Genomic DNA, 21,769 nt, shown 5'->3' with positions numbered 1-21,769 from the left:
ATCATTCCTAATAAGAACCAGCAAATTAAAACTTCAGGGCCATTCCGACTCGGCTGTGGCTCTCAACACTAAGATACCCCTTTCTGCAGATCAGAACAACAAAGCTCATTAATGAGGTTTTTGACAACATTAGTTCCTTGCCAGCTGTTGGCAGGAAACCTCAGTTCCCTGCCATGTAAGCCTTTCCATAGGTAGGCTGCCTGAGTGTCCTCAAGATGCAGTAACTAACTTCCCTCAGTACAAATGATAGAATTGACAGTCTAAAGTTGCAGGATTTTTTCCCCCTAAAAGCAGCTTTATTGTGATATTATCCAAACAATATACAGTTCATCCATTTGAAGTGTACAGTTCAACAGCTTTAGTAAATATTTAGAGTTCTGTGATTCCTGGGCCTTTTCAGTTTTTTATAACCTAATCTTGTGGGTGACATACAAGATTATGTCATAGCCTGTTGGTCACATAGATCAATTTTCATATAATGTGGGAGAGAACTACACAAGAGTGTGACTACCACAGGCAGGCATCGCTGGAGGCCATTTGGAGGTTGGCTATTACAGTGACTATGTAGGCATACTGGAATCCACATAAAGTCTTAAGCTCTAGCTTTGTCCCATCTTTTAGGTTACTACTTACAAAAAAACAAACAATGCATACTCTGCATGATGTAAAGAAAAGTTCTCATCTGGAGTTTTGGCAGGAGTCAGTCATGCTTCAACAGCTCTAAATGTCCCTTGAGCAGTATAGAAGTGAAAATCCAGCATTATAGGAATGAGGAAATGAGGTTTTAATACTTGTCTTTAAAAGAGAACAGTGAGGCCAGATTCAGTGGTATGTACACCTACAAGCCTGGCTACTTGGGGGGATGAGGAAGGAGAATCCAAGTTCAAGGCCAGCCTCAATAACTTAGCAAGAGTTTCTCAAAATAAAATAAAATAAAGAGCTGGGGTGTAGCTCAGTGGTTGCGTGCTTACCTAGCATGTGTGAGGTCCTGGGTTCAATCCCCTGGTACTGAAAATGAGGGGGCGGGGTTGATAAGAAACCAATAACTGATAGCAACTTGGCTGAACAGTGTTAGTTGTATAAAGTTGAAAATACTTACTCCCCTGGCATAAAAGTATTCACTTGGTGAATGATTTATTCCAATAATAGAAGAAAGTAAATACAGTTTTCTTGTGGTTTGGTCATGAATATTCACCCAGTCTTTTTGTCAATCAACAAATACTAATGGTACAGAGGAGACTTTTGCACCCCCTTAATATTCTATAAATGACTCTTTGAGCTATGTCACTGTACCTAGCAATATAATAAAGAAACATGAAATAAATATGCAGTCACTTCCTTTGAAAAACTTTCATAGAAACACAGGAAAAAAGGGCTCGGGATGTAGTTCAGTGGTAGAATGTTTGCCTAGCCTTGAGGCCCTTAGGTTCAATCCCAAGTGTGGAGGGAAAAAAAATAAGTCAAAAGCCAGTATTTCTTTGTTTTAAATAGCTATAAAAGTTCCTAAAAAACAAACATAGATTACTATTTGTCTTGGATCTATTTTCCATCTCCACGTGTTTTTAGTTATTGATGAAAACTGTTTATATACAAGATGGCTTTTTCAATTAAAATAAACACATTTTAGGGTACAGTGTAGCAGAACCATCTGTTGGAACTTATTTTTCTGGTTAATGTGTGTGGGGTCAATTCCTCAGATAATGAAAAAATTGTATTGGGTTCTTTGAAATTTCATTAAGAGATTAATTTGTGTTCTATCATGTAACATGTGAAAAGAGGGTGAGGGTAAGTTGAATCTCTTCGGTACAATTAAAATACAGGGGAATGCACAAATATATCTCTACTAAACTTGGTTCAGTGGAAATATTCCAGATGAACAGATTGAAGGAGCCTTTACTTAAAATAGTTTTGCAGATTGCTATAAGCTCAAAATCAGATTAATTTGTGATAGTAAAGAATATAATTTTACATATTTCTGTTTCTGTATTAACAAGAAATTTTATAGTGTGCATAGTTTGATATTTATTTGTAAGATCAACTTAAAAGCAATATTCAAACAATCCTGTTAGCAGACTCCCCTCCAAGTTTTTATATCCTTAGTAGAATCTATCACACAAATAAATAACTTTCTCTCCAAGAAACTTCCATGTACATAAGGTCAAATGAGGCTGTAAGTTCTTAATGTAGAAAGGAAGAGGATATTTTAAAATCTTTAAGATAACTTTTTCTTCCATTATATTAAAAATAGATATATAACATTTTCTCCCCACTAGATTGGCAAAAATTGAAAAGTATGACAATACTAAATAAGCATTAAGAGTACACAGAATTCTTATAAAACTGTGAGAGAGTAGAAAGCCATTTGGCATTAATTGTCTCACCACATTGAATATTTGCATACTCTATGACCCAGCAGTCCTACTCCTAGATGGAAACACTTGCATGTGTGATCAGTAGGCATGCATACGAATATTTATAGCAATAATAATTATAATAATAAAAAGTCTGGAAACAACCCAACTATGAACCAACAGAAGAATAATTTGGGGTATATGTATACAATAGAATGTCATATAGTACTAAAAATGAACAAGCTATCATTATATACAACATGGATAAATCTTAGAAATATAATGTTGAGTCAAAAGGACAAATCCCCAAACTCTGTATATTGGATAATATAGCATTTTTATAAATCTCAATAGCATGTAATTAGGCATTGTTTGGGCATATATAGATTCATGATCTAACTAAAATAAAATAAAAACAAAACTGTAATGGAATGATAATAAGCACAAAACTTAGGATACAGCTTACCCTTGAGGGTAGAGGAAAGACAGCAGAGAAACACAAAGATAGATGCAAGTGACTAGGAAATGTGCTAGTTTTTGGGTTCCATTGAGGTTCACAGGTCTTTTTTAGATTACTAAGATTTATACTTAATATATGTGTTACGTATATATTTTGTATCTATTAAAAAGTAAATTTTAAGAGGTTGATCTATTTCATCCTCACCTCCTTCAAGTGAGAAATGAGAAAGCTGAATCTTACACTGCATGCAAAGAAACTGAAGATGGCATAGCTCTCTCCTCAAGTAAGGAATGAGACAGAATTCTGCCAACTAGAACACCTCTCAAAGCCATTGATAGCTTTCGTTTTCTTGTCTTTCTCTGTCTCTCTGTCTCTGTCTCTGTGTGTGTGTGTGTGTGTGTGTGTGTGTGTGTTTTACTAGGGATCAAACCCAGGGGTGCTTTACTGTTGAGCTACATCTCCAGCCCTCTTTAAAGTTTTGAGACAGGATCTCGCTAAATTGCCCAGGCTGCCCTACACATTTGAGATTACTCCTGCTTCAGCCTCTTGAGTAACTGGAATTACAGGTGTTCACCATTATAGCTGACTTACTCACAGCTTTTAAATAATCAGTGTAGCAGAAGCTAAGAAAATGTAAGTAAATTAAATCCAGGTGAATTACAGGAGACTTTCCTCCTTCACATGTTAACAAAGTGTGGCCAGTCAGGAAATAAATTGTGATATTGCAGGTTGGAATCTCAGTATCACCAAGGGAAATGAAAATTTCACGAAAACTGAAATCAGAATAAAATATCCAGGAGAAAATAAGCAAAAACAGCTGGATACACTGGCACACTCCTATAATCCTGATTACATAGGGGGCTGAGACAGGAGGATTGCAAGTTTGAGGCCTCCTTGGGTAATTTAGTGAGACTCTGTCTCAAAATAATTTTTTTCTTTATTTATTTATTCTAATTTGCTATACCTAATGGCTGAAAGCAATTCACTTCATATTAAACATATAGAGCACAATTTTTCAAGTCACTGGTTGTACATAAAGTATTTTCACACCATTCGTGTCTTCACACATGTACTTAGAGTAATGATGTCTAACTCATTCCACAGTCATTCTGATCCCCTTGACCCTTCCCTTAGCTTCTCTCCTCTTTGCCCTATCTAAAGTTCCTCCATTCCTCCCATGCCCCGCCCCCAATTGCCATTATGAGTCAGCATCCTCATATCAAAGAAAACATTTAGCCTTTGTTTTTTTGGGATTGTCTTACTTCACTTAGCATTATATTCTCCAACTCCATCCATTTACCTGCAAATGCCATGATTTTGTTCTCATTTAATGCTGAGTAATGTTCCATTGTGTATATATACCAAACTTTCCCTATCCATTGGCATCTGGGTTAGTTCCACAATTTAGCTATTATGAATTGTGCTGCTATAAACATTGATATGGCTATGTCCCCATAGTATGCTGTTTTTAAGTCCTTTGGGTATGAACCAAGGAGTGGGATAGCTGGGTCAAATGGTGGTTCTATTCCAAGTTTTCTAAGGAATCTCCATACTGCTTTCCAAATTGCCTGCTCCAATTTGCAGTCCCACCAGCAATGTATGAGTGTACCTTTCCCCCACATTCTCCATAACACTTGTTGTTTGTATTCTTGATAGCTGCCATTCTGACTGGTGTGAGATAAAATCTTAGAGTAGTTTTGATTTGCAATTCTCTAATTGCTAGAGATGTTGAACATTTTTTCAAATGTTTGTTGATTGATTGTATATCCTCTTCTGAGAAGTGTCTGTTCAGTTCCTTGGCCCATTTATTGATTGGATTATTTGTTATTTTGCTGTTAAGTTTTCAAAATAAATAAATTTTTAAATAAGGGTTGGGAATGTAGTTTGGTGATAAAGCACCCTGTGTTCATTCCCAATATAGGATGGGAGATGGGGAGAGAGAGAGAGAGAGAGAGAGAGAGAGAACGAGTGAGTGCAAAAGCACACAGGCTAAATGAATAAATAAACTCATTTATTCATCAAACCTTCCTTCCTAGACTGTGCAGCAGCTGGCTGGAAGGTAGTTCTTTATGGGTAGGCTAGGAAAAGAGATAAAAACAGTTCATACACCCCAAGAAACTTACAACTAGTACTTGGGAGGGGGGAATCTTCATGTATAAACAGAAGAGATACTGCTGCAGAGAGCCCATAAAGGGGTATCCATACAAAGAAAGAGTAAAATGACCCAAAACCAAAGAAAGGGAAGAATACTTGGAGGTTTTCAAGTATAACATAGTTGATGAATTCAGTATTAAGAAACATGACAAACTATGAGAGCCTAGCCCAGAAACTCAAAGTGCCTTATACCCCTGGGCATCTGGAATATGAACAAGAGAGAGAACATCGCTTGGACTTAGTGAGAAGGACCAGGAAAATGGTGCCACCGCTGGTGGAAGGTCACATTTATTGACTGCTTACTATGTGCTAGCATCTCTTCTAAAGGTTTCCTATAACTTAATTATTTAATCTTCATAATATACTTAAGTACCAGTTGGTTTTATCATTTTTTTTTTGATAAATGAGGAAACTGGGGCCTATGAAGGTTAAGTAATTTGACTATAATCACATAGTTAGGAATTTGAAAGCAAAGTTTTGAACTTAGAAGAAGAGATTACACAGACCCATGTTCTTGACCACCACATGCAAGAAAGGAAGCTTCCTATCTTAAGGTTAGAAAAAACAGATGAACTAAAAATAAATTGCTGCCAGGCATGGCAAAGCCCTCACTATAATCCTAGCTACTCAAAAGGCTGAGGCAGGAGGATTGCCTCAGCAACTTATGGAAACCCTGTCCCAAAATAAAAATTTTTTAAAGTTTTGGAAATGTAGCTCAATGGTTGAGCATCCCTGGGTTCAATCTCCAGTACAGGTGTGGGGAGAATAAATAAATATTTGCTTACCAGGGCTAGTGTATAGCTTAGTGGAAGAGTGAAAGTTTAGCATTATCAAGGTCAGGGGTTCAATTCTAGCACTAAATAAAGAAAAAAGTGGGGAGATGTCTGGGAATGTAGCTCAGTGGTAGAGATCTTGCCTACCATTGGGTGAGGTCCAGCACTAAAGAAAGATGGGGGGAGGGAGTTATTTATCCCATGAAGTCATTACTGTAAAGCTTTTATACAATTGAGGTAAATAATAAACATTAAATTTGTGTCCCTAAGACATTGCTACCTTGTTGAACTTCACTGGCGTGCCTTAAAAGCTTTGTCCTAATCACTAGGAGAAGCAGAATGTTGCAGAGAAACTAATGTAGAAGAGCTGTGTCTCTAGAACACATCTTGGGGGAAAAAATCTCTTTTTTTAATTCCTCATGAGATGATAGAGATAGAGAGTTACTCAAGATAAGCCTTGGCAAAGTCCTTAATTCATCATAGAATAAACTGATGTACTTTATAGCCAATTTCAATATATGTACATATTCATTCAATCTTTTTTCTTCCTCAGTAATTTAACAACTAACTTGTTGGTTCACTTGGTTCAGCATTGTGCTAATAAGATAAAATTGATGAGTTTGATTCCTTTTAGCTCTGGAGGCCATGAACATATCCTAAACTTAACCAACACAGGCTGTGCAACAACCCCAGAGAAGATGTGTTTGACTCAGAACAAGCATCAACATCACACAAAAGGTAATACTTTATTCAAAGATAACACATTAAGTTTCTCACACACACATACACACACACACACAAAAAAAACCTAACATGATTTACTTAATGTTTCACAATAGATCTCTAAGACAATTAAGAATAGATACTTGAAAATTCAATACATTATAACTTATTCAAATTGCCCCTACTTATTTTATATAGTTCTAATAGAATCATTGTCCAACCTTATGATTCAGAATCCAATCAATCAATCTTGCTTCAATATAGCCAAAATAAATTAATAAACAAAAATAACAGAAAAAAAACCTCAGTTTCTGATTGCTTATATATATATATATATAAAAACCTCTTACCTAAGAACAAACAAAATCAATCTGCTTCAAACATGGAAGTTTAATATGTCTGTAATAAAGTGATCTGAAGCAAATTACATAATCCATCAAGTAAGAGAACCCTAAAAACAGTGAAAGAGCTTCATTTAACAGGTACAATTGCAACTAGATCGAAAATTATAATGTTATCTAACATCTGCCAATGCCACAACATTAAAGGAGGTGCCTTATAATTATCCAAAGATAATCAGAGGAAAGGAAAAGAATGGTGTATGATAAGGTTAACATGAAAACTTATCAGAATGAGAACGAGGATAAGTAAATCTCCAATCACCATTGTAAAGAGGAATATATGCAATTATAGCAGAAACAAATAAAATGAAAAATATTTGTAAAGAAAATGTAAAGTTTTGATGTGTAATATTTCAGACAAGGAAAAGCTGATGTTTGTTTAATTTTTTGATACCGAGGATTAAACACAGGGGCACTTAAAGTCACTGAGATACATCCCCAGCCCTATTTATTTTTCATTTTGAGACAGGGTCTCATTAAGTTGCTTAGGGTCTCACTAAATTGGTGAGACTGAGTTTGAACTTGAAATCCTCCTACCTCAGTCTTCTGAGCTTCTGGGATTACAGATGTATGCCACCACACTCAGCTAATATTTAAAACTTCTCCCAAGTAGATTAGATGAATATGAATGCTATAGAAATAGGGAATGTGGTTTATACATAATTCTCAGAAGGAAGTTCAAAGACAAAAAATACAGGAACATATATTTTTTAAAACATCAGCTGTACTCTGTTTATGTAATATATCTATTAATGATATTCCAAAATAGTGACTTAAAAACGTTTCTTCATTCTAGACATACTTAAATATTGACTTACTATCTAGGAAATAAAAATTAATTATTACATTTAATAATTAATTTTGAGTACTTAAACAAGAAGAAAAAGTATACTCAAGGGCTGGAGTTATAGCTCAGTGGTAGAGCGCTTGCCTTGCACATATGAGGCACTGGGTTCAATCCTCAGCACCACATAAATAAATAAAATAAAGGTATTGTGTTCATCTACGACTTAAAAATAAGAAAGAAAAAGTACACTCAAAAGATAAAAATAATTTCACCATACAAAATAATAAAGAACTGGGCCTGAGGTTGTGGCTCAGAGGTAGAGCGCTTGACTCACACGTGTGAAGCACTGGGTTCAATCCTCAGCACCACATAAAAGTAAAATAAACAAAATAAAGGTATTATGTCCATCTACAACTAAAAAATATTTTAAAAAATAATAAAGAACTTAATTTGTGTTTTTCACTTGGAATAGTCTCTTGATTTTCCCCCAGACACATTTTATTCACCATAGATAGAAATTCTACCATCTTCATCTAATTGCAACATACCACACAGTATGTTGTAAATATGACCTGGGTCAGCCTCAGAAGTCAAGGGCGTATATATCTAGTCTTGATCCAGATTGTAAAATGGCAACACATTGATATTCTAAAGTAAGCAAGCAAAGGAGTTTTGGGATCATCCCAAAATGTGCAACAAAGTCCAATAGTGCTTTTCAGTCCAGAGAGAGGCACTATTTAAAAAAAAATAGACATTATGGACCTTTATTTTATTCATTTATTTATATGTGGTGCTGAGAATCAAACCCAATGCCTCACACATGCTAGGCAAGTGCTCTACCACTAAGCTACAACCCCAGCCCCCAAAGCCATTATTTTGAAAGGCCCATCTCTAACTTCATTCACATTTTAGTTCTGATACCTGAATTGCTTTTAAAAAGGAGGAAAGAAAATGGAAAGATGCGAGAAATGGGACACATTTGGAAAAAGTATCAAAATTAACCATTATTTTCAAATTAACATACTTGTAAGCCTATAAATTGACCATTGATCATGGCAAATATAAGACAGTAGTATCATTTTGATATGTTACTCTTAATTTTTTTTTTTTTTTTTTTCTGTACTAGGGATTGAACCCTGGGTCCTGTACTACTGAGATACATCCCTACCCCCCCCCCTTTTTTTTTCTCATTTTGAGACAGGGTCTTGCTGTAGGCTAGCCCAGGCTGGCCTCAAACTTGTAATCCTCTTGCCTCAGCCTCCCAGTGTTGAGATTATAGGTATGGGCCACCTACCTGGAAAATTTTGTACTTTTTTCTTTTTCATTCCTCTTAATTGGAAGAAAAAAAATATTCCATCAGTACTTCAATGGCTTTCAAACTGTTATCCCAGGTTCTGCAAGGATTTTCTGTTAAATTACTTGAAAAAATAATGTAAATTAAGATTGTAAACCTGGCATGGTGGGGGCATACCGGATCCCAGCATACCGGCTAAGGCAAGAGGATCCCAAATTCAAGGCCGGCAATTTAGTGAGACCCTGTCTCAAAAAGTAAAAAAGTGTTCAGGATGTAGCTCAGGAAGAAGATGCCCCTGGATTCAATTCCAGTGAAAACACACACACACACACACACACACACACACAGAATATTTTCAACAGGAAGAGGAACCCCTGGAATAAGATGAATTAGCACATACATCTGTGTCAGGTACAATAAACTATTGACTCCAGGATGGATGTTTGTGAGTCAAAAGATGAAGTCACATAACTTATACCAAAAAAGGATCAGAGGATCATAAATTACATAAAATTTGATCAATGAGTTCAAGCTTAAAACTGTTCCCTTTGCCCTCAAGTTGCACATTGTTATCTAGTGACTTTTATCTGAATAAACAGATTTTGCTGATATTTTAGGTAGAAGGATTAAGAATAATTTTCCCCAGCTCTATTCCCACAACAAAGAGGGCCTACTTACCTGCTTTTGAGAACCAGTTGAATATCATAGCATTTTAGGAGCAAACTAAAGATTCACTTCACTAACTCCCACACCAACAAAGAAAAATCTATTCTTCCTCTAAATGAAAATTCAGAATTGCTTGCATAATCTGTTCTAAACACATATGAGCTCTATAAGTTTCAGGTTTCTGACCCTTGTCTTCAAGTCCCTAAACTGGACTAAAACCAGAAAAATGCCTGAGAAACCACTTCACACCCCAAACACGTGCAAACTTTGTTCAACAGAACATTTTACTGCCAAAATGGTGTTGGCAGAAGTTTGGAGCAAGGTCCCCAGGCTGCATGATTTGCTGGCACCAGACAGCTTAAAAATCTTAACATAATACCCTGAGTTTAAGAATTACCAATTTGCTTAAGACTCCCCCCCCCCCAGTTTGATTTGAGAAAGATAGAAGCTATCATTGAGAAAAACTATTAATACTCTATCCTCTATGCAGAAATAATTTGATTTCCCACTCCTGATTGTCATACCTCTATATTCCTTGGTGTTTGTATTTACATAGCAAATCTAATGGCAGTTTATTTTTAAATGCTCGTAAATTCAATTTTATTGGGTTACTTGGGTAAAGGGGCACTGGAAGAACTACTGTAAACACACAAAATTAATTATGACAAAATTCTACTTAGAAAATATTTAACCTAGGGCTGGGGGTTGTGGCTCAGTGGTATAGTGCTTGCCTTACACGTGTGAGGCACTGGATTTGGTCCTCAATACGACATAAAAAAATAAATAATCAAAATAAAGTTATTTAAAAAAGAAAATATTTAACCCAAATAACTTCCATGTATCATAATTTATTATCCTAAAAAATATAGGAGAGATTAAGATACAAAATTACCTAGATATTGCTACCATTTTACATCTGGTTCAGTCTTCTCACTTTTCTAAATTTGAGTGAGGGCAGTTTGCATTGTATATGAACAATATAGGAAAGATGCTGAGTTCTCTTCAACAAGGTCAATGAGTCTTATTTGGAATCTTTATAAGCTTGATGGTGTTTAATGAGGAAAAACTGCACCTGAATTTTAAAATTATAGTTAGAGAACTGAGAACTATACAACTAGCAACTTTAAACTTATGTTTGATAAATATGAGGCATTGAGAAACCATGGTTTACTCTAGAAAGTTGTATTGTGTTGTTTTCAATAAGAGACCAGATTTAAAGATGCTACTTCTTACACAGTTAATTTTTTTCCCCCCTCAGAGGCTCCATAGCTTTTGTGGTTTTGCTCCTCTAGAACCTGTTGTAATTCTCAGCTCTGATTTCATATTTTCATCAGCTTTGAATCTCTGCAATTGGAAGCACTGAGGACAAAGATATCAAGTTGCAGAAGAATGTAGTTTTAAAGATATTTATATAGTAGTGCTGCCACCTAAAGATGAGGTGAATAATGAAGCAATTCAAAGGAAATGACCCATCACTCTTAAACCAGTCTCCTTTTTTCACCTCTTACTAGGGATGGGTATTTTGTTATTGTGATTTTCTAAGGCAGAAAATTTCAAACTCAAAATTTTTAGAGCTCTCTACGATTCTCAGCAGTTAAGTACTACCCACAATATATAAAAGGGAGCATCAGTAGAAACCTGGAAGAAATCCCAATTGAAGAATTTGTGGTTCAGTTGACAACCTAGGCAAAAGATCTGGGCTTTCCCCTTCACCTATGAAACACTCCTCAAAACTCTGGACAACTTACATTTTGGTAAGTCAGTTTCCTCATCTATAAAATGGGATTAATCACACCTCAATCCTACTTCCCTCTCAGGATTCACTTCTTGGAAGTTGAGTGAGTTTAAAAGTCTATTATTGAGGAAAGGGAAAGAGTCTATTATTGAGGATTGAAATGTTAAATTTATTTATGGATATGTCAAAATGAACCCCACTAACTCTAATGCACTAATTAAAAATAAAAAGTCTACTATTGCCTAAGAAAAGGGCGTTTTGTTGTGTATTTATAATGTAACTTAAAATATAGTCAATTATTTAAGTTAGGGCAGAGTCTTAATTTTTGAAAATCATGGGTTGAGTTCTTGGAGATTTAAATACAAAGATGATGAAGGCAGTTTTTTAATATACGTTTTTGTTTTTGTTTTTGTTTTTAGTTGTAGCTGGACACAATACCTTTATTTAGTTGTTTTTAGGTGGGGGTGAGGATTGAACCCAGCGCCTCACTACATGTGCAAGACAGAGCTCTACCGCTGAGCCACAACCCCAGCCTTGATGAAGTCAGTTTTTGAGGAATTGTTAGCTGATCAACATTACTTCTATATACATAGTACTGCAAAAGTGAAATATGACAGCATAAAAGGAAAGGATTGTCAAACTTTGTAAGATTTCAATAAATCTGTCTTAAAGGACATTTTTAAATTCAGCATTTTGCCCTTACGTAGCCATTTATGAAAATTAACTCAGCCTTTTTGCTCTCCACCTATCGGCCCAAGGACGCATAAATAATATTTATCAGTTTTGTCCTTAGTCACAGTCCCTCAAAGGGGCCCAGATTCACCTAAACGGCATGGGAGGCTGGGCAGCAACCCCACACTTCCTGTCGAGGATTCCTGAGGCTAAAGCCTGAACTCGGTCTAGCCTCTTTCTTCTTTATGCTAATTCTGCCCTTCCAGCCCCTCTCCGCGGGTGTCTGAAGGCCAAGGTGAGCCCCTCGCGAGAGATGAAAGGCCTATTGCCGCCAGAGGGACGGGGCGGAGGGGAGCGTGTGATGAGGCAACCGCAGCGACGCCGTGGGCCTTAAGCTGGAGCTGGCGCAGGCCCTTTGGGGTTCTATTCCCGCCTGAGCCTGGCCTCGGCCTTCAGAAACCCAAAGATCTAAGTTCTCCCAGGTCTCTCTGGGCTGTGGGCGGAGGAAGTGCGAGTGAAGTGGCTCCAGACAGCACCCTCCTCAGACGCGCCCCAAGGCCTGGGCCCGGGATGTTGACGCGCCAACGGCGGGGAAGGCGCGCTCACGCGCGCGAGAGGCGGAGGGAACGCGCTCAGCGGCCGCCGTGGCTGCAACTGAAACCTAGGGACGCGAGAGCGGAGGGCGCGAGCCACTGACGGGGGTGGGGAGCGCGGAGCGCGCGCTGACGTCGCCTGGAGTCACGCACGGAGCGCCGGGTTACGCGCCGACGTCTGGCTGCCACGACTTGCCGTCTGCGGCGGCGGCGGCGGCGGCGAGCGGATCCCGCAGGGGAAGGAGGAGGAGGAGGGAGAGCCAAGGGGGCTGTGAGTGAGCGGGAGAAGCAGGGTGTGAGCCGGGCTTGCCCGCGGGAGGGAGAACGAGCGAGAGCCGAGCCAGCCATCCGAGCCGCCGCCTCCTCCTCCTCCCCTCGGCGTCCCGCCCCCGCCCGCCCTCCTTCCTTCTCAGCCCGCAGAGCCCGAGTGAGGCGCAGCTCGGCTCGCGCCGCTGTCCAGGACAGGTGTGCGCGCGCGCGCCCTCCTCCCCTCCCCCCTTCCTCGCGCCAGCCTAGCGCCTGCCTCGCGCGCACCCTCCCTCCCTCCAGACTGCGCCCTCCCTCACCTGCGGCAGGACAGCGCCCGCCCGCCCGCCCCGGTAAGCCCCTCGCGACCTTCCTTGCCGCAGCTGCCACAGCTGGAGGTGTCGCCCACCCCGTCCCCTTTAATTGCCCTCTTAGCCCAGGAATAATGATCTTACCATTGCAGACATCCCCACACCCTTCTTCTCGGGGACCTAGGCGGTGTAGCAACGCCCCCCCGCCCCCCCCCCCGCGCTTCGCAGCGACAAACGAATAAACCCCCTCCACCTCCGAAAAAGAACAAAATAACATCCCTCCCCTTTAAAAATCCTACATCCGCAGGCGCTGGATACCACCAATGATGTTCTTAGCAATCCCTGAGCCCCATTTCCCCAGACCATCTTCGCCCCGGGGCCTGGGACAGTGCGCTAGACGTGGCCGACACTCCCTGAACGGCAACACAGGAAGGAGGGGAGAGAGAAGAAGATTCTGTAATTTAGATTCCACTACCAATGAACTTCTCCTCTCCTCTATTTTAAATCTACTCCCCAACCCATTGCATACACCCACCCTGGGTGCGTTGTTTAAAAAAAAAAAAAAAAGACAAAACAACAACAAAAACCCCCCATTGATGCTGACATCGCAGATGAAGCCAGGCCCAAGGATGGGTGGCCCGAACCAGGCATTTTTACTGCCCCACAGCGCTAGGTCAGCTCAAAAACCCCTTCTACCTTTGTTCGGGGGCAAAAGGAACTGATACGAAGCTGGAGGGTCTTCCCATTGAGCGGCAGTGCCCTATGATATTTTAAGGGAAGGAACCCGACCAGTATTTCTGCCATAAGCCTGAACTTTGGTAGAGGCCCTGAGAGACTGGTTGGATAACTTTGATTTGTAGCTGTCGACCCCAGAATAAATGCCACCTTCATTTCCGTTGCCTCTTCGGGACTTTCTTGACAGTTCTGCTTCGTTCTCATTTGGGACCCTTATGTTTCTGTCGGGCCAGGGGCTTATGGAAAGCTTTTCTTGACGTTGTCTGTGCTTGTGTCCCGTGTCCTTGGTAGGGTAGTCCTAGTGCTTTACAATAGGCTTGATTGGTCGGATTTGGTTTGACATCTTTTAGTAGACTGTCAGGGGAAAAGGAAATGTGGGGATTGTTTCTAGACCCCCATGCCCCCGCCCAACTGACGTTTGCGAATTGCGGCTTTGGAAATTGGAGTGTTGACTAGAGTGTGGAGAGAGTTGCTGATTTCATTCCTTTGGGTACAGCACTAGTAAAATCATTTTAAGTACCTGCCGGAAGAGAGGAAGCTTTTGACATTTAAATCGGTTCTGTTTGGACCTTTGGGCAAATGTCGGGTTTTCTGAATCTTTATCGAATTTAGAATGTGTGTTAATTTTATTTAACTCTTTTGCAAATGTTTAAAATGAAGACATTAGGGAATGCAAAGGTTCTATCACATGCATTGTTCTCTTCAGATTTTAAATGTTTCATATCTTTAATTCTAAACATTAGTATGGCATTGAAGAGGCACAGTTTTCAAGAATAGTGAGCTACAGAAAGGGGACATGCTTTTTAAAAATGATTTGTGAAATGCTGGTATTATGAAATGATGTTGTTAAATGTTAGGATTTACTTCAGGGTTTCCCTTAATTTTCCTGATAAATGTAGCCATGAGAAGAAATTCCTCCACTTGGAACATTTACAGTGCAACATTCATGTTAATTTTAATGATTGGGTATTGAAAATAATTGTCTGGTTTAGCACAGGTAGCCCTTGAAAACAAGTTTTAGTGTTCACTTTTATTTTGGAAATGTGTGCTTTCATAAAATACTAATCAGCATATTTTTTCTGTTGGGAACTCTATAATCCAAAGGGTTTAACTACCCAGAGGTAGATACCCTCTCTTTCACAAGTTTATTTTATAAATGTGGGTTGATTTTGATTTTAAGAAAAACAAAGCTGAATTGGATTATTTCTGAATCACCTGTAGTTCAGGATGAGAAAAATTTAGACGTTTTTCCTCCTTGTTTTGCCTAATGTCTGTTTCCTTGTGCAAAAAATTTTTTTGTGAGTAACAGTTTGTTAAATACATAGTGAGATTAAAAATAAAGCAGTTTCTGTGCTCTTAAATGTGTGTATAGTATTAATGAAATAAAAAAATCTAGAGATGTTTATCAGGTTTTTAAATGTAAGCAAATTTTTAGGAGAAAGGGAATATTTCTTTTTGATGATTTTTCATTAACATGGTTATTTTGCTGCATATTAATTAGCTGCACGTTATATTTCGTTTCCCTTTTGTCTTCCCTGCATTGTAAAGAAATTGTAAATTTAGTTTTACAACTATTTGTTTTAAAGTAACAAATTCAAACAGCTGAATACTAGAATAGGTTTTTCATTCATCGAGTATATTAGTATATTGTTTTAGATAACTAATAAAATGGTTAGTAATCTTTTAAATCCACAATTTTATAATGACTCTTCAATGTTACAGTACTCATAACTTTGAAATTCTACTTAAGGTCCTAAACTTTTTCAGAATTTTCTACAAGTTAATATTCATTCCTCCTAGACTACTTTTCATGACTACTGTACGTGTAGTCTGATGAAGCCACCTCTTACTTCTTAGTCTGAGAAAAAGCCCATACTAACAGACTTATTTTGAAATTAACACTCTTGGCTCAGAAATGAAAATATACTGTCTAGTTTATCATTGAACTGTTTTGGAAAAGGCATTAATTAATCTTGTTACTTTTTGGATACATGTATAAAGTAGGAGTGAAACTGGCATAGAAGGGCAGAAATCTTACACATACACGATGAGTAGTATAAAATAAGTACCTATTTATGTGACAAGATCCAGGTCTCAGTCATGTGCTGGTTTTTCATTTAAAACTCCCAGTTTAAGTGTGCAAATATTTAATTTATGTTCTGTCTAAAACTTAGTTGCCTCTAGTAAATTCCTAGTGACAGTCGCTTCCCTCTCTCCCTCTCTCTCTCAAATCAGGGCATTCCCAAACTCAAACCGCTTCAGAACTGCTGGACATAAACATTTGGGACGGAAAGCAAGAAATTTAGGCTACAAAGTTAGGCAGGAGTTAGGCAGTTTTGAGCCCGAGGCGTCTGTCCCTGGTACAATCATCCTGGGCGAGGAAGAATGGCAGGGACTGACCGGCGGACCCCTTCAAAATCTCATTGATCTTGTTTCTCTCATTAAGGGAGAAGAGTTTGGTTTATCATAAGAGAAACCCTTGAGGAAGAGCAGCAGCCCTTTCTAGATCAGATTACAACAGAACTTAGCCTTAGTTTACAGTTGGTATTTATGCAGAGACCCTGCCACTCAGCCTTTACGTTCGGGGTCTATCCAGGGTCCTGATCACTGCTTTGTGAGCCCAGAGAAGACACTGCTTCTTCACACATGTATTTTTGTGTGGTAGGAAGCACTCTAAAAGTTCCTGTGTATCCTTCCCAACTGACTTAGGGATAGGGGAGAGACTGTAGAAAATAAAGCACTGAGGGACCCTATACTGCTAAAGGTTGCCCCTAAATTAAAAATCTTTTTGTGGGGCCCAGAGCCTGGGTTTCTATCTCACAGAGTGAACCTCCCCTTCAGGAAGCCATTTCAGAGACCACTAGACCTAGGTGCATGTTTTTGAGGCTGTATCACAGGACTACCCCAGTTTGCTCTTTGGTAGCCAGGGCTCTTTGCCCTGTTTCTTCCTCTTAATGAGAGCTAGTGAACTTCAGCCCAGAGCTGAAGAAGCTAATGCTGAGTAGAATGGGGCTCTTGCTAAAAGAAAAAGGAAGTCATGTCTACCTAACAGGCAGGTTTGCCCCAAAAGTGAAAGGATATAATCGGGGACTTTGAGTGTTCGGGGAATGACAAGGCTTATCCTCTAGATTGTGCTTAGTTTTTTGATCATTAGTCTTTACTTTTGGGCAACCATGTAGTCATTTTGTTTCAATAGCTAAGAGTGGGGGAGGCAAATCTCCTTACTTTTGAAGTAAAGGAGGAGATGTTCAATGGGAGTGGAAACCACAGATGGATCGAGGCAGCAATCCTTGCTTGATTAAGCCAGGACTAAGACTGCATGATCTGTGTGCTCAGCCCCCTGCAGAACGTGATGGCGAGTATGGGGGCATTGGTAGGGGTTCCCTGAAAATAGGCCTTAGCTTTCTCACAGCTATGAGGGCTGCACATTGCAGTGAGGGAGTTATAAGCATTCACTACCTATCTGGGAGTTGGAAAATAGGGCCTAGATTATGCATCAGATCTGGGAAGAAAGAAACCAATTATTTCTGAGACTCCTCTTACTCTTCAGCCTCTTTCTGTTAGGAGAGAAGATCCCCTTTAGCTGTCACCGTCCAAAGAGTCATTGGTTAATTAATGGTCGGTAACCTAGCTGTCTGAATTAAAACCAGCGATCATTTAATGTTTTACTTTTGGGGGGGGATGGAGGCCCTCCTTGACACTTACGAAGGAAGAGTAAAAGGGGCAAGCGAACCTGCTTTAATGAATCCCGTAAGGAACTGCGTTTCCCAGGAAATTCCTGACATTTTTAGCTCATGAATTTCCGAAAGCCTGCTTGGTTTTCTTCTCCATTCTGGGTCCTTCCAGAGAGGAAAAAGAGTGGGCTAGGGTCTGAATGCCCGGCAGGGCCTGGTTCATCCGCAGAGCTGGCCAGCAACCCAGGCTGGGCTCAACCCTGAGCAGGGTGCCCCCCTTCCCCAAATCTCGGAAGGAGGAGGGGGAGGCAAGCAGGCATCCATGGTCCCAAGGGGGGACTGGTTGCAGGTTTTTGGTGAGTGTGGGGTTTCTTTTTGATTGCTATTTGGCAGTAAGGGTAGAGCCTATTGGAATAGGCACTGCGGGCACCCCAGCCCTGGTGCAGCTACTGTCCTCCGCTTGGCTCCCCCCGCCGGTGAGTGCGCCCGCCCGCCCGACTGTGCGGGGCTGCGGTTGGGGGGAGGGGGAGCGGGATCATCTGAGGCCAGAGCCGCTGCCGTGCGCGGGGAGGGGGAGCGGCGGGAGCGAGGGGAAGGAGAGGGGAGAGACGGGCTAGGTGTCTGCTGCTCCGCGCCACTGCTGCCGGCGCCCCATCTCATCCCCAGCAGCCCCCTCTGCAGCTAAGGGTTACTACCGCACCACCTTCTTTTCCTCTCCTGCTTCTGCGGCCAGGGCTCTGCGGTAGGAGACAACCAAGCTGGGTGGCGGGCGGGCCTGTCTGGGTTTGGGTCTAGGTCTGACTGAGGCCCGCATGGGAGGGGGTGGCTGTGACTCGGTGTCCCTTCTCTGCAGTGGGCGATGTTGCGCTGCGCAGGCCCCTCCCCCCCATCCTCTCTCGGGGGTCACTGGAAAGCAGAACTCAGGCCAGTTCCTTGTGCTTAGAATGGCAGACCCCTTCTCACCCCAATCCCCCAACTCCTTGGGCCAAGGCCGCTTAAGGTCTGGCCGACAGCGACAGCCACAGTGGTGGTGGTGGCATTGGCGGCGGCAGCAGAGCTGCGACGCGGCGAGTCCCACTCCCTCCCCACCCCCAGCTGGGGGTGTAGAGTGAGGGCCAGCGGTGGGCGCCGCCTGGCGGGCGGGCAGCCGGGGGGGCTGGTATTGGGGAGGGGGCACGGGTCACGTGTTGGCGGGCGGGTGGGCGCGTACAGTAGGGCGCCCTGCTACTGTACTGGGGAGTCAGTGCCCTGTTACCGGGTCTCGTCTGTCTCGTCTCTCCCGCAGATCTCGCGAGAGTGGCTGACTGGCTGTGGGGGTTGCGGCGGCAGCAGGCGGAGCCGGGGAGGGAAAGCAGCGGCGGCTGAGGCGACTGAGGCGGCGGGCGGAGCGGCAGGCGGCGGCGGCGGCGCGGCGGCGGAGCGCAGCATCATGGCGGACCGAGACAGCGGCAGCGAGCAGGGTGGTGCGGCGCTGGGCTCGGGCGGCTCCCTGGGGCACCCGGGCTCGGGCTCGGGCTCCGGCGGGGGCGGTGGTGGCGGCGGGGGCGGCGGCGGCAGTGGCGGCGGCGGCGGCGGGGCCCCGGGGGGGCTGCAGCACGAGACGCAGGAGCTGGCCTCCAAGCGGGTGGACATCCAGAACAAGCGCTTCTACCTGGACGTGAAGCAGAACGCCAAGGGCCGCTTCCTGAAGATCGCTGAGGTGGGCGCGGGCGGCAACAAGAGCCGCCTCACTCTCTCCATGTCAGTGGCCGTGGAGTTCCGCGACTACCTGGGAGACTTCATCGAGCACTACGCGCAGCTGGGCCCCAGCCAGCCGCCCGACCTGGCCCAGGCACAGGACGAGCCGCGCCGGGCACTCAAGAGCGAGTTCCTGGTGCGCGAGAACCGCAAGTACTACATGGATCTCAAGGAGAACCAGCGCGGCCGCTTCCTGCGCATCCGCCAGACGGTCAACCGGGGGCCCGGCCTGGGCTCCACGCAGGGCCAGACCATTGCGCTGCCCGCGCAGGGGCTCATCGAGTTCCGTGACGCTCTGGCCAAGCTCATCGACGACTACGGAGTGGAGGAGGAGCCGGCTGAGCTGCCCGAGGGCACCTCCTTGACTGTGGACAACAAGCGCTTCTTCTTCGATGTGGGCTCTAACAAGTACGGCGTGTTTATGCGAGTGAGTGAGGTGAAACCCACCTACCGCAACTCCATCACCGTGCCCTACAAGGTGTGGGCCAAGTTCGGACACACCTTCTGCAAATACTCCGAGGAGATGAAGAAGATTCAGGAGAAGCAGAGGGAGAAGCGGGCTGCCTGTGAGCAGCTCCACCAGCAGCAGCAGCAGCAGCAGGAGGAGACCGCCGCTGCCACTCTGCTACTGCAGGGAGAAGAAGAAGGGGAAGAAGATTGATCAAACTGAATGGAAAAAAACCCTACACACATGCACACACACACACACACACATACACACAGCCACACACAGAAAATATACTGTAAAGAAAGAGATAAAAATAAAAGTTAAAAAGTTAAAAAAAAAAGAAAAAAAGAAAAAAAGAAATAACTGTTAACTCCAAGGGAGCACCACCCACAGAACCTCCACCAACTGACAGTTTCTCTTCTTGACTTGCCACCCATCGCTGGATGTTGTCCACTTTATCCACCATATAAAACAGTAAGCAGCTGCTAAAAACAAAAAACAAAAAAAAAAAATACAAAAAGTAATAACATTATATGAACTGTGTTTCCTACTTGATTAAAAAATATAAAGAACTGAGTGTTTATTTCCCTAATTAACCAAGAACTTTTGTACACGTTTAAGCTATTATTATTAAAAGTGTTTGCAAAATGGTCAAGATTATAATATTGCTGAATTATATAAAAGTCCTTTTCATGTTGAGCTAACATTTGACTTTAGCACAAAAAAGAGATATTTTAGAACACGTAAAATAATATTTTTAGTTTTTCTCATTTTGTTACCAAATTTCAAACCTTACATGGAGGTTATTATAGTATATTTGACACCCTATATACCTGTGATTAGAGATGTGTATATATATGAGGGCTAGGCATGCTGTGTGTCTGAGCTTTGTCTAAATGTTATGCAGAAGTTTGTAGAGTTAAAGGTACGTAGGTTTAATTCATGCAAGGTAAACAATAAGTGCTCTCTTTTATACAATATGCATTGCATCTGGACCTTAAACATAAAAATGGTCAGTGAAACTTCTGTGAACATGAAGAAATTATTAAAAAAGGCATTTAAATGAAATTTGCTAAGTTGTGATTTTTATGGTTGGAACCAAAGTTATTCAAATAGTAAAAGGAAAAAGAGAAAGAAAGAAAAAGGAAATCCCATATTTTTCTGCATCTGTTTGCTTTGACTGAGTAGGCGTTTTGTTATTGTGTATATGAGATGTACTTGTATTGTTCATAATATATTTTTTTTATTATATGTAGAAAGATTTTAAAAACTTAACTAACGTGCAGCAATTTCCAGTGAACCTGTACTTGGACTTCAGGTAGTGAGTCTATTTGTGGTCACTAGCACTGTCTCCTAAACTTGTAAAAGGTCTGAAGCTATCCTTTGATTTTTGCCAGTGCTATTAACTTATGTAGACCTGTTAAAAAGCAGAGCAACACAATTATAGTTATCCTACTGAGCCATGGATTTTGAGTTTCGTTTTAAAAGTGAAAGCCAAGTTGGTTTATGTAAAGGATTTCCATGTAGCTGTGGTGCTAGTTATTACTGGCTACATTATATGCTAAGTGTATTTGTGTTCCCCAAGTGTACAAGCCTTCTATCAAAGTATGTTCTATAACTCATATATTCAAAGTGTAGGGTATGAAAATGCAAAGCTTAGGAGAGCACTTTACCAAGCTAGTGTTCTCCAAACTGAAATTGTTTGTAATGGTAGTCTTTCACAGGTTTTCATTTAAAGATGTTTGTGTGCTTTTAATTGACAACTAACTTCTTGCTGCTGTATAGTAAAATATTAATATATTTTTATCATTAAACTGCTGCATGACTATCATCTTTGAGTGAAGAGAAAATGTTATAAAAAAAGATGCCTTAAACAGTACATTTTGATTTTTGATTTGGAATTGTGTAGAAAGTATTTTGGTAAAAAAAAAAACAAAAAAAAAAAAGGATCTCAGATCTTGTCTGACAGAGAGTTCTGGGGATGGAATTGTTTCTTGGCAAATCCAGCC

General features: G+C 41.4%; 1 protein-coding gene across 3 annotated transcripts; it reads left to right on the top strand.

The window, feature by feature from the left end:
• The first annotated feature begins 12,792 nt into the window (after window positions 1-12,792).
• On the top strand, window positions 12,793-21,711 carry Pura (purine rich element binding protein A). 3 transcript variants are annotated; one of them, XM_076856872.2, is made up of 2 exons: window positions 12,793-13,074; window positions 18,861-21,711. In XM_076856872.2, exon 2 carries the CDS (start codon window positions 19,005-19,007, stop codon window positions 19,971-19,973), a length of 969 nt encoding a protein of 322 aa, XP_076712987.1. In that variant the 5' UTR covers window positions 12,793-13,074; window positions 18,861-19,004; the 3' UTR covers window positions 19,974-21,711. The 3 variants fall into 3 exon arrangements, with proteins under 3 accessions (XP_076712987.1, XP_076712985.1, XP_076712986.1); XM_076856870.2 differs by having other exon boundaries at window positions 12,793-13,208; XM_076856871.2 differs by lacking the exon at window positions 12,793-13,074 and adding an exon at window positions 18,177-18,317.
• Window positions 21,712-21,769: the final 58 nt, after the last annotated feature.

Source organism: Callospermophilus lateralis, chromosome 5, assembly GCF_048772815.1.
Source record: "Callospermophilus lateralis isolate mCalLat2 chromosome 5, mCalLat2.hap1, whole genome shotgun sequence".
Classification (NCBI taxonomy): Eukaryota; Metazoa; Chordata; class Mammalia; order Rodentia; family Sciuridae; genus Callospermophilus; species Callospermophilus lateralis.
The sequence above is the reverse complement of the archived record's forward strand: the minus strand, read 5'-3'. Positions and strand labels throughout refer to the sequence as shown.

Bases quoted from the DNA above. Each gene is read 5' to 3' on its own strand.
- Pura (XM_076856872.2), top strand. From the start codon at position 19,005: ATGGCGGACCGAGACAGCGGCAGCGAGCAGGGTGGTGCGGCGCTGGGC.